Source organism: Chaetura pelagica, unplaced genomic scaffold, assembly GCF_000747805.2.
Source record: "Chaetura pelagica isolate M959 unplaced genomic scaffold, ChaPel_1.0 scaffold472, whole genome shotgun sequence".
Classification (NCBI taxonomy): Eukaryota; Metazoa; Chordata; class Aves; order Apodiformes; family Apodidae; genus Chaetura; species Chaetura pelagica.
Genome location: NW_009952566.1, coordinates 1,093,585 through 1,107,058, shown reverse-complemented (window position 1 = coordinate 1,107,058; position 13,474 = coordinate 1,093,585). Strand labels below are relative to the sequence as shown.

General features: G+C 40.5%; 1 protein-coding gene across 1 annotated transcript in view; it reads left to right on the top strand.

The window, feature by feature from the left end:
- Positions 1-12,302, top strand: part of PELI1 (pellino E3 ubiquitin protein ligase 1) — an 18,667-nt gene extending 6,365 nt beyond the window's left edge. Inside the window, exons 2-7 of the mRNA XM_009993439.1 lie at positions 3,400-3,544; positions 4,638-4,767; positions 6,364-6,465; positions 8,452-8,649; positions 8,780-8,968; positions 9,845-12,302. Coding sequence (XP_009991741.1) covers positions 3,474-3,544; positions 4,638-4,767; positions 6,364-6,465; positions 8,452-8,649; positions 8,780-8,968; positions 9,845-10,411 — 1,257 coding nt within the window. The 5' untranslated portion in view covers positions 3,400-3,473 and the 3' untranslated portion in view covers positions 10,412-12,302. The remainder of the gene's footprint in view (positions 1-3,399; positions 3,545-4,637; positions 4,768-6,363; positions 6,466-8,451; positions 8,650-8,779; positions 8,969-9,844) is intronic.
- Positions 12,303-13,474: the final 1,172 nt, after the last annotated feature.

Sequence of the window (13,474 nt, the reverse complement as noted above, 5' to 3'; positions counted from 1 at the left end):
TAGGGAAAAGCTGTTTTACTAATGGTAGCTCTAGATTGCTAACTCCTGAACCTTACGTCAAATAAGAAGTGGGTTTCCATCATGTGCGCAGTTCCCAAAAGCAACTTGGCTGGATTTTCTCAGATAATGAAAAACGTATTACGGAGAGAGCTGAGCGTTAGATGTTGGACACTTATCCTTGTATTAGGATGTTCTAGTTAACCTCTTGAATTGCTGAAGTCTGTCACTTGGAGCTATTGGCTCCTTTTATGATTTCTACTTAGTTATCTCGTAAGAAGAAATTGCTGGCCTCCTGTTAGGCAACTCTTTAGAGTCTCTTTTAACTGTTAATGTATAATTATTTTTTATGAGACTTAGAAGCTGACTCTTTGACTGGGAGATGTGTTTTTTTTAGCTTTCCATGAAATTGTTCACTTGAGAGAAAAAAAGAGAAGTCATACCAAACCTTTTCTTACACTAATGACAAAAGTTAGTTATTTTTAATGTTTACATTCCCACTTACCCTAAGAGAACGGCCTAGCTCTTTTTTTCCAACACAGTAGTGTTGAGTGACTGCTATTTGAATCTGATTGGGTTTTCTTTTACCCTGTCATGGTATTTACTAGTCCTGTGCTATTTTGTCATGGGCGATGCTATAGATTTCATAGCAGTATTTCTTCAGAGTTAAATGTCAATTCAAAGAACACCTGTTATGTATTCCAGCAAAGAAGTGTGAAACATTGCATGTGAAATGCAGTGGCCAAGGTGAATTGAGTTGTATGTGGAGAAGACCGAAGTGCAGGAGAGAGACTGCTGAGGAGGTCAATTCTCAGGTAGAAAATAGGTTAATCATTTGGGGAGGAGATTAAAACATTAGGAGCTGTTTTTAGAAGACAATATATAAACAATTATAGTGCAAGAATATTTTTAAATAACAGAAGAAGTGCTGAAGTTGCTAGGAATACTTCATAGTGGGTATATTTATATCCTTATACCTATATACAGATAAAGACTTAAGCTTTATGCTCACTTAAGTAAAAATACTTCAGAAGGGAGATGTGGCTGGAGAACCACTGTTGGCACAAAGGACTAGGTAATAGTAATGACAGTTCACCAGCACTGTGGTGTCTTCAAAGGCATGTAGCTTTAAAGGATTACTGGTGTAGTGGTCCAAGGAGGGTTGTAATGCCAGGAGGAGGCAAGGAAGACCTCATATGGCCATAGGAAACATGAAAATAGTGAACACAATGTTGTGGAGCTCTGTTTATCAAATGGGGTAATGCCCACTTCGATGTGTTATGGTACTTGCATTAAATGAGTTTAAGTTCAAGACAAGTTTGCTTTAAAATCTTCATTTTAGAATTCTAAAGGAAAAACTTGGGCAGTTTTTAAAGTGTTTTTTTTTAAAGGTAAAACCAACAACAGGAAGTACCCTCACCATCCCAGTTAATGTGCACACTGCTTTCCTATCCAGCAAAAATATATTGATGTGACTTTACACGTAGACAGGGCGCAGAGACTTCCCAGTAGTGGGGACATACTTTTTACAAGGGCTTGTAGCAATAGGACAAGGCATAATGGCTTTAAACTGGAAGAGGGGAGATTTAGGTTAGACATTATAAGGAAATTTTTCACTATGAGGGTGGTGAGACACTGGAACAGGTTGCCCAGGGAAGTTGTGGATGCCCTCTCCCTGGAGGTGTTCAAGGCCAGGTTGGATGGGGCTTGGAGAAACCTGGTTTAGTTGGAGGTGTCCCTGTCCATGGCAGGGGGGTTGGAACTAGATGATCTTTGAGGTCTTTTCCAATCCAAACCATTCTATCATTCTGTGATCTAGCAGGGTCAGGATGCTGTTGTGATAAGGTGATGTGCCCTAACGTACCATTCCAGGCACAGTGAAATCTGTGGTACCCAGACTTGAGAGCAAAGGAGAAGAGATTTGAAAAATAATGAGAAACTAAAAGGGAAATAAATAAATTATTTAGCATCTTGGCTGTGTTGTGCAGTCATCACAGCAAAAGATTGTAGGGCAGTATGATGTCTTTGTTTGTGTGAAGCCCTCCCAGATGCATGGGGTAGCGTGTAAGGAGTCAGTGAAGGAGCATACAGAGTTTTCACTGTGAGCTGACTGCAGGTGGGGATCAAGAAGTTGGTAGATTGAGAAGAGAGGCTGTAGGTCAGGCTTCTTTGTGAAGGAGCAAAGAGGATTGGGGGAGGGTAAAGTTCAGGTCAGTAAAGGGATCTTTGCATCATCAGCTGAACAAATGTGAGCAGGGTGTCAAGCACCACCACATCCTTTTATCTGTAATTAGGACATAAGATGAGGGTAGATTAAATATGCACAACTCAGTTTTTTTGTGCTAATATCTATGGTCTAGTTGAGATAGAAGAAAATGAAGATACCACATTGTAGTTGTGATCAAAGTTGATGACAGGATACAAGCAATATTATGTGGGCCAAAATGTGTATTTTAAGAGAAGAAAGAATACTAATCACCAGTACTAAAAAAACGAGATAGCTTTTTTTAGTTGGTGTGAAAACTCACTTGGATGAACCAAGAGAATGTTCTTGTTTCTGTTAAAGAAAGCTTCAAATAGGCTCTAGCATCAGCTTCCTTCTGTAGCAAGCAAGTGCTCTGTTGGGCAGGCTTTCTCTGTGGGAAGGTCAGGGATGGGTTGGGTAGTTCAGAGCTGTCTGGAAATGTTACTGATGAGAAGCTGTAAAAATGCTAGTGTGAATTGTTCCTCAGAGGAAAAGTATGATGAAAAATTGCACTTCAGGAGACTGTTCTCAAGAATTATGTAGAATTCTGTCAGGAAATTTCCTTTGAACAGCTGTTTGTATACTTCTGTCTCTTTCTGAACATGAGAGATCACACTGCACACCCCAAATCTGTATGATAGGCTCAGTATCCAATTGTCATCCAACTTTCATCTGCAAATCCAGAAATATCTTGGGAAGTTCTGAATCTGAAACTTTTCCATGAGAACTTCTGCTTCTCTAACTAATGAACTGATCTTGCTTTGCTTTGATATATTTTGGTGGTGGTGGTGCTTTGTTTTGTGTTTTGTTTCGGTTGAGTTTTTTCCTTTAAATTTAGGCCCTGACTGGCTCTACTTCTTTATAGTTGAACCAAACATACTAAATGAAGCTAAGTGGATACTAAAAACTAGCATGAAGATTAAAAACTGTGGATGCTTTATCCATACTGTGTGGTTTTGTGATCTGGTAGTTCTTCCAGGCCATTCCACCTTAATTTATGTGGTTTTATGTGTATGTTTTTAAAATTATTTCAGGCAAAACCAAAATAATGAACATCACGAAATATTGTACCTGCTGTTATTGGATAGGTGTGAAGGTTTGTGCAGCTGATGGATTTGAGTCTTCTCTAACACTTCATTTCATCTTTGTTGTTACAGGAAATAATGAAAGAAGAGTGCCACAACTCTTGATCAGAGACCTGAAATTTGAGAAGAAGTCATTAGCTAAGCTCATGTTTTCTCCTGATCAAGAAAATCATCCATCAAAAGCACCAGTTAAATATGGTGAATTGATCGTATTAGGGTAAGTGTTTACATCTTGGTGGGAAGTGAAAATGTAGAATTTCAGGGTGTGCTTTTAAAGCAGGTTGTGTGTTTTTAATGCAGGTTGCTGTGAGAGATGGTCCCATGACCTCTCTCTTGAACTCTATTTTGCAGTGCATCTAGGGAGCATGCAACTGAATGATGAGTTGATCAGCTTTTCTTTGGTAGCTGATGTCATGTAAGGGAGAGAGTGGAGGGAGGTGTTACACCTAATGTGATGTGTTGGAAAGAACATGGAGGTATAGCTCCAAACAGCTGAGTTAGGTGTAAGTTTATTTTTGGCTCTTGTTTTCATCCCAGGTAAGCATTTCAGGACAAAGGCAGCCAATTTGTGAAGGCTTTCCAAATTGATTCCAGGTTGTACCTAGACAGATGACTAATGTGATAATATGGGGTTCCCTAAGACTTCAAGTAAAATGAAAGGAGTTTCATAAGAACGTGGTCACTGACTCTAATATCAAAGTGCAAACAGAAGGTTTTAATAAAGCAAGTTTGCTGGCCGGCCTGTTTATTTTGACACGTTCAAAGGGAGGATCTGAGGGTTTTCTAATGGATTAAATTGAAGTCTCAGAGGATGATGTATCTATTTCTTATGAGTTTATTTTATTTCAACAAAAATCCCCTAAAATACTAGTGTGGGAAACTGTTCTTTTCTTCCTCACATAAATCTAAACAAAAGACTCTAAACCCTCTCCACCAGGGTCGGTGAGTATTTACAATCTTTAATTTACAGTGTGAATACCAAATATAAAAATAAAGCAACAGATGGGCATATAAGCTTCCTTGTTTTCATGTTTGTGACCCAAGTCTTTAGCTTGTGGATAGTAGCTTTGAAGTTAATCTGTCTAGCATTCCTTGCCCTACAATCTTTGGGTGTATGTGCTGTGATTTTGTGGGCATGTTTCATTATTGTGTTTATCAATTCTCAGATTTGAATAGATGTGATTAATTGGGAATCTGTAATTATTAATATCATACTAATTAAGAATTAACATTTTTGTAGCTCTGTATCTCACCAGAAGCTAAGTAATACAGGAAGATTGACTTTGTTCTTTTTCTGTGCATTTTAATAGGTACAATGGGTCTCTCCCAAATGGAGATAGAGGAAGAAGAAAAAGTAGGTTTGCTTTATTTAAAAGGCCCAAGGCAAATGGGGTGAAACCTAGCACTGTGCATATTGCCTGTACCCCTCAAGCAGCAAAGGTAAGCTCAATTTGTTTAGTTGAGTCTTATTTTCTCTTGGTGCTGTCTAAAGAGTTCAGTGAAGTCAGTGCTGTTAGGTTGAGACGAAATGATGTAAAAATCATGAAGTTCTGGCTGCAAAAAGAATGGCTAGTGTTTATCCAAGGTTTTTTGGTACTTGTTAGGGTTAGCAAGAAACTGTTCAGCAAAACAGATCTGGTGCCCAGTCTTTGCCCCGTCCAAAAAGAAAAATGTTTATTTTTGAAACGTGAATGTTCAGGGTACAGGCTAGTCATGTAAAACACTTTGTAGTTTGTTTTCTTTCCAAACTCATTACAGACATCTGTTCTAACCTTCCTGGTTTTGCTCACATTCATGCTTTAGGGCTAGCTTTGCTTCACGTGAAGCTGGCTTTTCAATGATCCTTTGCCAAAGCTCTGTGTGCACTTGTTAGTCTCTCCAATGGGTAGGAGTTCCCTAGGGACAAGGACAGGTGGGTTTTGCAGGGCACATTTTATGCTGCTGGTGACCAAGTTAGGAGTTCCCATTAAGATGCAGTAAAGGAAGGGCTTAGGCACTGAAGTGGAATTGTATTTCATGTCAAAACTAATACATTATAGCTAATGTATAACCACTAAATATTTCTGTATGGTGGCAATTCAAGTATGTGTACAATTATGTTTAATTAGAAATTAAAAAACCAAGGGAATTTGAGAATGCTTAGTGGTGTTTGAGTGATCTCCAGTGTTGAGATCAGGTCCTGGAACAACTACAGTAGTATGATGTGTTTGACTCCCTAAATACCTTGACACTTCAGAATATCGATTCCTAAATGCAGGGAATGGCATAAGGTATTCTGAAATCAAAAGCATTCTGCTAACCAAAGATAGTGTAATAAAACTATTTATAGGAGATCTGTGAAGAGAACATTCATTTTTGGTAATTCTTTATGGTCTTCAAGTAAGTGCTATTTAGAAGTACTTTTAGAAGAGCATTTGTTCATTTCCTACTGGATAGATGCAGAATGAAAATCTAGTCTAACAAACAGAAACCTAGATTACTTTGCTGTAACTTCTGCAACCTGTGCTTAGTTTCTTCATTTTACACTGTTTACCACCACTCCTTTTTATGGTTTTTGTCTGTGTATCTTATTAATCATCACTGATTTTTAGCATGAACTTGGATCCTGTTTTTAGGATGAAGTCCCAAAGTTTTTGTCATCACTTTTCTGTTCAGGCTGAACACCATGGGGGTGTTACATTCAGTTTTAGCCTTTGCATTCAGTTTCTTTGTTCTTATATGTCAAGGCCAGCATTGCTTTAACACGAAGCATGACTAATAATATTTCTTGGTGACGTGTGTTTTGTTGTAGCGTGTGGTAAAGAGACCAGTCTGGTCTGTTGCTGAATCAATCCTGCAGCTTTTTAATGACCAGGACTGTTGTTTTGTTGTTTTGTTTTTTTTTGTAGTTTAGCTACAGCTGTGTCACTAGCACCCATCTGCCTTAGTGCATTAATTGAGCAGAACAAGAGTATGGTTATATATATTGTCTGCTTTGCTGCTGTATTCAGTAGTTATTGTTCACTGGTTTAATAACATTTGGCATTTTTTCCACAGGCAATAAGTAACAAGGACCAACACAGCATATCTTACACTTTGTCTCGGGCTCAGACTGTAGTAGTTGAATATACACATGACAGCAACACAGATATGTTCCAGGTATGTGAACTAAATATTATATATAGATAGTTTATATATATACACATGTATTTTTGTTTTGGTAGTTGCTAACAAGATACCACCTCAAATAGGCTTTTTTCCTCAGACCCAAAAGTTTATATATGTCCCTTTCTGCACTTTACTGTTCAGAGACCTTTGATTCTGTTGATTCCCAAGGCCATCACATGAAGAAGGCCGTATATCTGTGCATCTCTTTTAGGCTTGGTCAGAGGTGAAAGGGTTTTTTTTGGTGACTAATGCACATGATTATGGTTCTGCCCTTTGATTGCCAGCCTGCAGGTCACGTAACCTGTCTCCTAGTCCCTCCTTGCAAAAAGGAGAATAAAGTGCACAGTTCCCTTTAAGCACTTGCAACTTTGCTTCTAGCATTTACAAAGGGATTTGGGATCAGCCAGTTGGAGACAGGATAGAAGAAATACAATGTGAAAATACAGGAAAGCTTTTGACACAACTAATATGAAAAATACTCCTAACTGCTTCAAGCAGACCCAGAAATAAGTCTAAAGCCATGAAAAATGTGGAGAGATGTGCTGGCAGTTCAGAGCAACTTAGCTGCTGCTCCTGTATGTATGAGAAGGAACCACAAACACATTTGCAGCTGTGATGTGCACTCATATCTTACAACTGTTTCCTGTTTTTCTCAAAAAAAAAGGGGGTTGTTTTGGGGTTTTTTTTGTGTGCTTTTAATTCTGGCACTGATTTTTTTTGTTGTTGCTAATTGATGGCAAGGAGTTTTGCTGTCACAGCATTTAGCTGTGACACCACTGCAGGATCTAAGGAGGTGGGGGGTGTTGGTAAGTGGTGGAGAAGGCTGCTGTGCAACTTGCAAATACCTGAATAGAGCAAAAGGGCCGTAACAAACTGACTGCAGCAGAAGCTATTGTTTGTGTAAGTGTTCTCTCTTCAGGCACGCTGTGGCATGTATGCTGCTCTAGAATTGCCAGTGGCAATCCCTGTGTACTGATGGGTTATCCTGCCTAAGAAGCAATACATTCTGACAAAGCAGTTTCAGTCTCATGCAAGCTCTTCATCCAGCCTTCACCAAAATGCACCCCAGGGTTCTGGGTATCCTGCCCAGCCATTAGTCTTAATATAACCAGCTATTTTATTTTATAAGAGGCTGTTGAGAGCTCTGGAAGTTAGTGAAGGGTAGTAGTGTGCGAGTGAGCTTTAAACCTGGATATGTGGATGTTTGTGAGAGGAATATAGCTTCTCTTCATGCTTTAAAAGGAAAAGGGCAAGATTAGTTGACTGGAAAAGCAGTGAAACCCATGCAATTCTGTCAAACCCAGCAGAGGTCTATGGGACTGCAAAACTCATTATTTCATGCAATCAGAAAAGAAGGCACAACTACTAGAAAAATCTGGTTGTAATGAGACATTGCATTCCTGTTGTGTTCTATGCATGTTAATGTAAACCCTCCCTGCCTTGTCTACCTGGTCTTTCCCGATAGATTTGCTGTTTCTCAGTGCCCTACTGAAGCTGGAGAGTCAGCTCACATAATCTAATTTTCCTACATCTATCCCTCCACCTAGGCTGGCATTGTTCAGAATATTCTGGGCATGCAAAGTGACAGAATGTCACTTTTCTTGCAGCTAACTGCTGTTTCCTGGCTGTTTTGGCACTGCTGCAGCTGGTCCAGTTGACTTGAGTGTAACCTTTCTGATGAGAAGGCCTTCAATAGGAAATCATCTCAGAATTGACTTGATTACATCATTTTATTTCCCCTTCCTTTGGTTTGCTGTACTCAGTCTTCAGAATAACTAAGATCACAAGGAGGTGGAATAATGTATCAATTCAGATTATGCTTTAGAAACCTAAATTTAGATAGGTGCAGAGGAATGCTTCAGGCTGGAATGTCATGATCTTTTCCTTATTTTCAAATGTTTTGAGTTTGAATATTCATAGACCCAAAGGCAAACTTCTAAACAGGTTTGTTGTGTTGTTTTTTTAATCCCTTTCCAGATTGGTCGGTCAACGGAGAGTCCTATTGACTTTGTTGTGACAGACACAGTTCCTGGAAGTCAGAGTAATTCAGATACGCAGTCTGTGCAGAGCACTATATCAAGGTTTGCCTGCAGAATCATATGTGAACGTAACCCTCCTTTTACAGCAAGAATATATGCTGCAGGTTTTGACTCCTCAAAAAACATCTTTCTTGGGGTAAGGGAACTCGTCCTTTTTTCTCAGAGTTCAGTGCAGGCTTATTCTTAAACTCATAAACTACTTAAATTCATAGCTCTGCTTCAGCCAAATTACAGGTTTTCATTGATGTCATTTAAATTTCTCTTAGGAGAAAGCTGCAAAGTGGAAGACATCAGATGGGCAAATGGACGGACTAACCACAAATGGAGTTCTTGTTATGCATCCCCGTAATGGATTTACAGAAGACTCCAAGCCAGGGGTGTGGAGAGAGATATCTGTGTGTGGGAATGTGTTCAGCCTCCGTGAAACCAGATCCGCTCAGCAGAGGGGAAAAATGGTAAGAGTGGTGACCAGTGCAGCCTGTTTAAAATGGGTGCAACCATAGGTGGTACAGCTTGGGCATGAATAGAGACTGAAATCTGCCTCAGTCAGTGTAGATGTCACCTCTGTAATTAGCTACACTGACTTCTGATGTGTCTATGTTAATACACGAAGGTGTCTTGCTCAACCTGAATAACTGATAAGGTTTATCTCCAAACTAGTATTCAGATGGAGATCTAGACTGCTCTCCTAAACTGAGTTGCCAGTCTATTTGCTCTTCTGCAAGTGTCATAGTCATGCAGGCGTTTTCAAGAGTGCTTTTCTGATTCTCCTTCTTGAGTTTATGCTTTTAAGGTTTTCCACTTTTACTGTTTTATAGAATGCTGAAATATAATGACACATGCCTGGATACCTGGCTATCTATTCCCTCCAGAGCATTCTGAATTTTCCATTATTTTTTTTTTTCCAAAGCATTGGTGACATTTCCAGGAGATTATTTGTGTTGGTATGACTTGAGATCTCTCAGCACAAACAAATGCTAAGTGAACGCTTATTTAAATTATGCTCTTAGCTAGGAATGCTGACAGCTGACATGTGTGGATGAAAGGAAAGCCATGTATAAAGGTGTGTTTGAGGAAAACAGTAGAAAAAATGATGGAGGACGAAACAAGACTTGTCAAGAAGTTTGGTTTGGTTGTTTTTTTTCTTTTGTAAAAAAAAAAGGCAAGAGAGAAGCTGGCGCTGGACTCTCTATGGGTACCTTATATAGGACAGTCAGGCCCTGCTTGCAACTCCTTGCCTGGATTTTCCAGGCGGATTTGCGCTATGAAAGTGCATTATGTTACTCCTCAAGACAGGCCCGGGTGACTCCTCTCTCTTTGTCCCTCACAAGGTGGAGAATGAAACGAACCAGCTCCAGGATGGCTCTCTGATAGACCTGTGTGGAGCGACGCTGCTGTGGCGCACGGCGGAAGGGCTTTCCCGCACTCCCACGGTCAAGCACCTGGAGGCCCTGAGGCAGGAGATAAACGCGGCAAGGCCCCAGTGCCCCGTGGGGTTTAACACCCTGGCGTTTCCCAGCATGAAGAGGAAAGACGTGGTGGATGAGAAGCAGCCCTGGGTGTACCTGAACTGCGGCCACGTCCACGGCTACCACAACTGGGGAAACAAAGAGGAGAGAGACGGCAAGGATCGCGAGTGCCCCATGTGCCGCTCTGTCGGCCCCTACGTGCCACTCTGGCTTGGGTGTGAAGCGGGATTTTATGTGGATGCGGGACCTCCGACCCACGCGTTCAGCCCCTGTGGACACGTCTGCTCAGAAAAGACAACTGCATATTGGTCCCAAATTCCTCTTCCTCACGGTACTCACACTTTTCACGCAGCCTGTCCGTTCTGCGCGCATCAGCTGGCTGGTGAGCAAGGTTACATCAGACTCATTTTCCAAGGACCTCTTGACTAACACACGTATTACCGAGGACTGGAATAAGCTGATAAGCGAAGCTGTTCTGATTTTTTTAAACCAACTGTTTTTCGTATTCTCTGGGCTTTGCTGGTTTGCATTAAGATGAAGAATTTTTGTTAAAACGGCTAAATCCCTTTCTATTGAGAAAAGTCTGGAAATGGAAGAAATGGGGAGAAGGGGAAGAACTCCTGCTTTTTTTTTTTTTTTTAAGTTAACAACCACTTCTGAAGAGGTGAACAGAGTGTTGTAGAATGAACTTCAATGCCTTCCGTTTAATGGTTTTTGAATCACATGCCCGCAGTGTTTGGAAGTTGTTTCATTCTTTTTGTATATGGAGGGTAAATAGTTCAAAGAACATTAGTTTACAGCTTGGATGCAAATGTTGTAAAATATAACGTGTATATTAACTCTTTTCTATTTATCTTTATTATTGAAAAATACGTAGAATGTGTAGAGAGTAGCATGGTCATAGTGTGTTACATCCAGCAATTGGGTGTGTAGGGTAGTTCTGGATGGAGAAGGATGTGAGATGGAAATGGTAGAAAAATCTTTTTTAATCTAAAATACTGAGTTCTTAGAATAGTTAAAATGCTTTTTAAACAAAGCTAATGCAAACTATGATGGCATAAAGGTGTGCTTTAACCATGTTGAAAGGTAGCTAAGGAGGAGGACTTAAAATGTTTCTTTGGTAGGACTGTACTTAAGATCTGGTTATGAGGAGAATATTTACCAGACTTTGAATATGCAACTTAGTCTAGATTAAGGATTTTTTTCTCCCTTCATGCTAACACTTCTCTTTATTTAGCATTAGTGACATTTGTGAGGGTTTTTCCAGTGTTAAACATTAACAAAACTGAAAGATGAGGCTCATTTTGTTCCTTGCTCTTTGGGGCAGGGGGCGAGGGGTGACGTGCCCGTGTACGTGTGGGGAGCAACGTGGGAATCAGCCACAGTCCCAGCTTGTGCCCGGCTTGTCAGTCGCATGTTCCACCTTTCTTCTGGTGTGTGGGAGCCACGGGCTTCAGGTGTTTGCTTTGACCCTGCTGTGAGGTGCAAATACTCATCTAGGCCACATACGGAACGAAGTTGAAGCCTGGTGCCCAGGGGATGCCTGCCCGTGTCCTGGCATCCTTTTGCAACAAGACACCATTGTCAGGCTGTCAGGGGAGAGCTTGAGCTGGGACTGGACTTGTAGGCCTTGGTGTGAGATGTCTGATCACCCTGCAGTGGGCTCTAGTTCTTGGTGTGTCTCTTGCTGCTCTCCCCCTACCCTTCCTTCCCCTTCTGTATCCATCAGAAAAGGCCAGTGCACTACATCCAGCTTCGCTGCTAACCCACCGTGCTTCATGGCAGATACACAACCTGACCTTTTTAGGATTGAGTTGAGCTTTTTTGACCAGCTTCATACTTTTTTGTTTGTTTGTTTTTCAAAATACATACTGTGTAATTGACAGTAGCAAACTTCTGTAGCTTATAGCATAGCTTTAATTTTTCTTTTGAAGCTGTTCTAAAATTATCTTCGTTTAAAAAGAGACCTATGTTGCTTAGATGTCATGAATTATTTACTTTGTCAGTTGTTTCTCCATTTTTAAAAAGAAAATATATATATTGTTTGGTTCACTCAGGAAATGCATGTGTCAGGAAACCTGTATTATAAGTTCAGTTAGCTATCATGTACAAGTAACTGCTGTTACTCCCTTTCCATAAAAATATAACTGATTTTGACATTTTCCAGATTATATGCATTAAGTAATGAAACTTATGCAGCAAGAAACCCCTGTATTGTAGTTGTTCTAATCATTTTATTCAAACTATATTATACTGTAGTTTAATTTTTATTTGCAAATTAATTTATTCAAACTACATGAGTAAACACTTCTCAAAAATAGAAATTCTGGGATTGTCTGTTGCTTTGTTTCCAAGAGATGGGAAAGGTGGCTGGAGGTGTGTCACCGTTTGACTCAGGTCCGACAACAATGCTCTCGATCCCCCCTCCCCCCAACCCACGTAGGGAAGGAGAGAGAGAAAAAAGAGAGAGACTTGGCTGGATTGAAAACTAAACTACACAGCTTTAATTAAAACACTAATGAATCATACAAGAAAATATATACAATTATATACAAATATATGGGCAAAAACCTCTCGCCTCCCCCCCACCCCAGCAACTCCCACAGCACTTCCCTGAACTGGGAAGAGTCCCGAGGAATCCCGGAGCTGCTGCTGGAGAAAGCAGAGAGTTATGGGGGTCAGGAGATCTCGAGCCTAAGGGTCGACGGTGATGGATGAACAGAGTCCTGCCTGGACGCCGGTCATGGACGGAAGAGAAGGGGGGAAGAAGAAGGAAGGAAGTTGTCTCCTGTGATCTCTGACCTTCCTCTGAGCTTACGTAGATATATGGAATGGAATATCTTTGGCCAATTTTGCTGTCTGTCTAACTCAGCCTCCTACGGGGGGGTCACAGATCTCCCCATAGTGTCTGAGCTGGCAGAGTGCAGGTGCAGCCTTGAAGCCTCAGTAGTTAGAAAAACATTCCACTGTCTTATCAGCCTTGCAGAACACACTGTTGCTAGCTACAAGAAAGCTTACTGAAGGAAAAAAAAATCAGTAAAAAGAAAAATTGGCTTTATCCTGGCTCAAACCAGGACAAGGTGACCCTTTTGACATCACATAAGGTGTCCTGCACGTGTGAGTTAAGATAAAAAGAAGCAACTGTAAAGACTTTGCATGTTATCCTGGTCATGGATTTGAATGGCTTCTTTCAGATATGACCTTTGACTGTGTTTTATATTTAATCCTACATTAACAAAGGCAAGGTTGTTGTTCAGAAGACACAGTTAAATGATCTCTTCCCTGAGTACGTCACAAAGGTTCATGTCCAACACACAACCATCATTAAGCCTCGACCCCATTAAGGTGATCCATTATGCTTTCATTATACTTCTTGAACACTTCTGCCCTCTACCCTTCCCCCCTAAAAAAGAAACACCACAAGAGATGGTATAGTATTAGCAGAGCCAGCTGTTTCTCTGGTTAGAATTATTCTAAGATAAACTTCAGAGT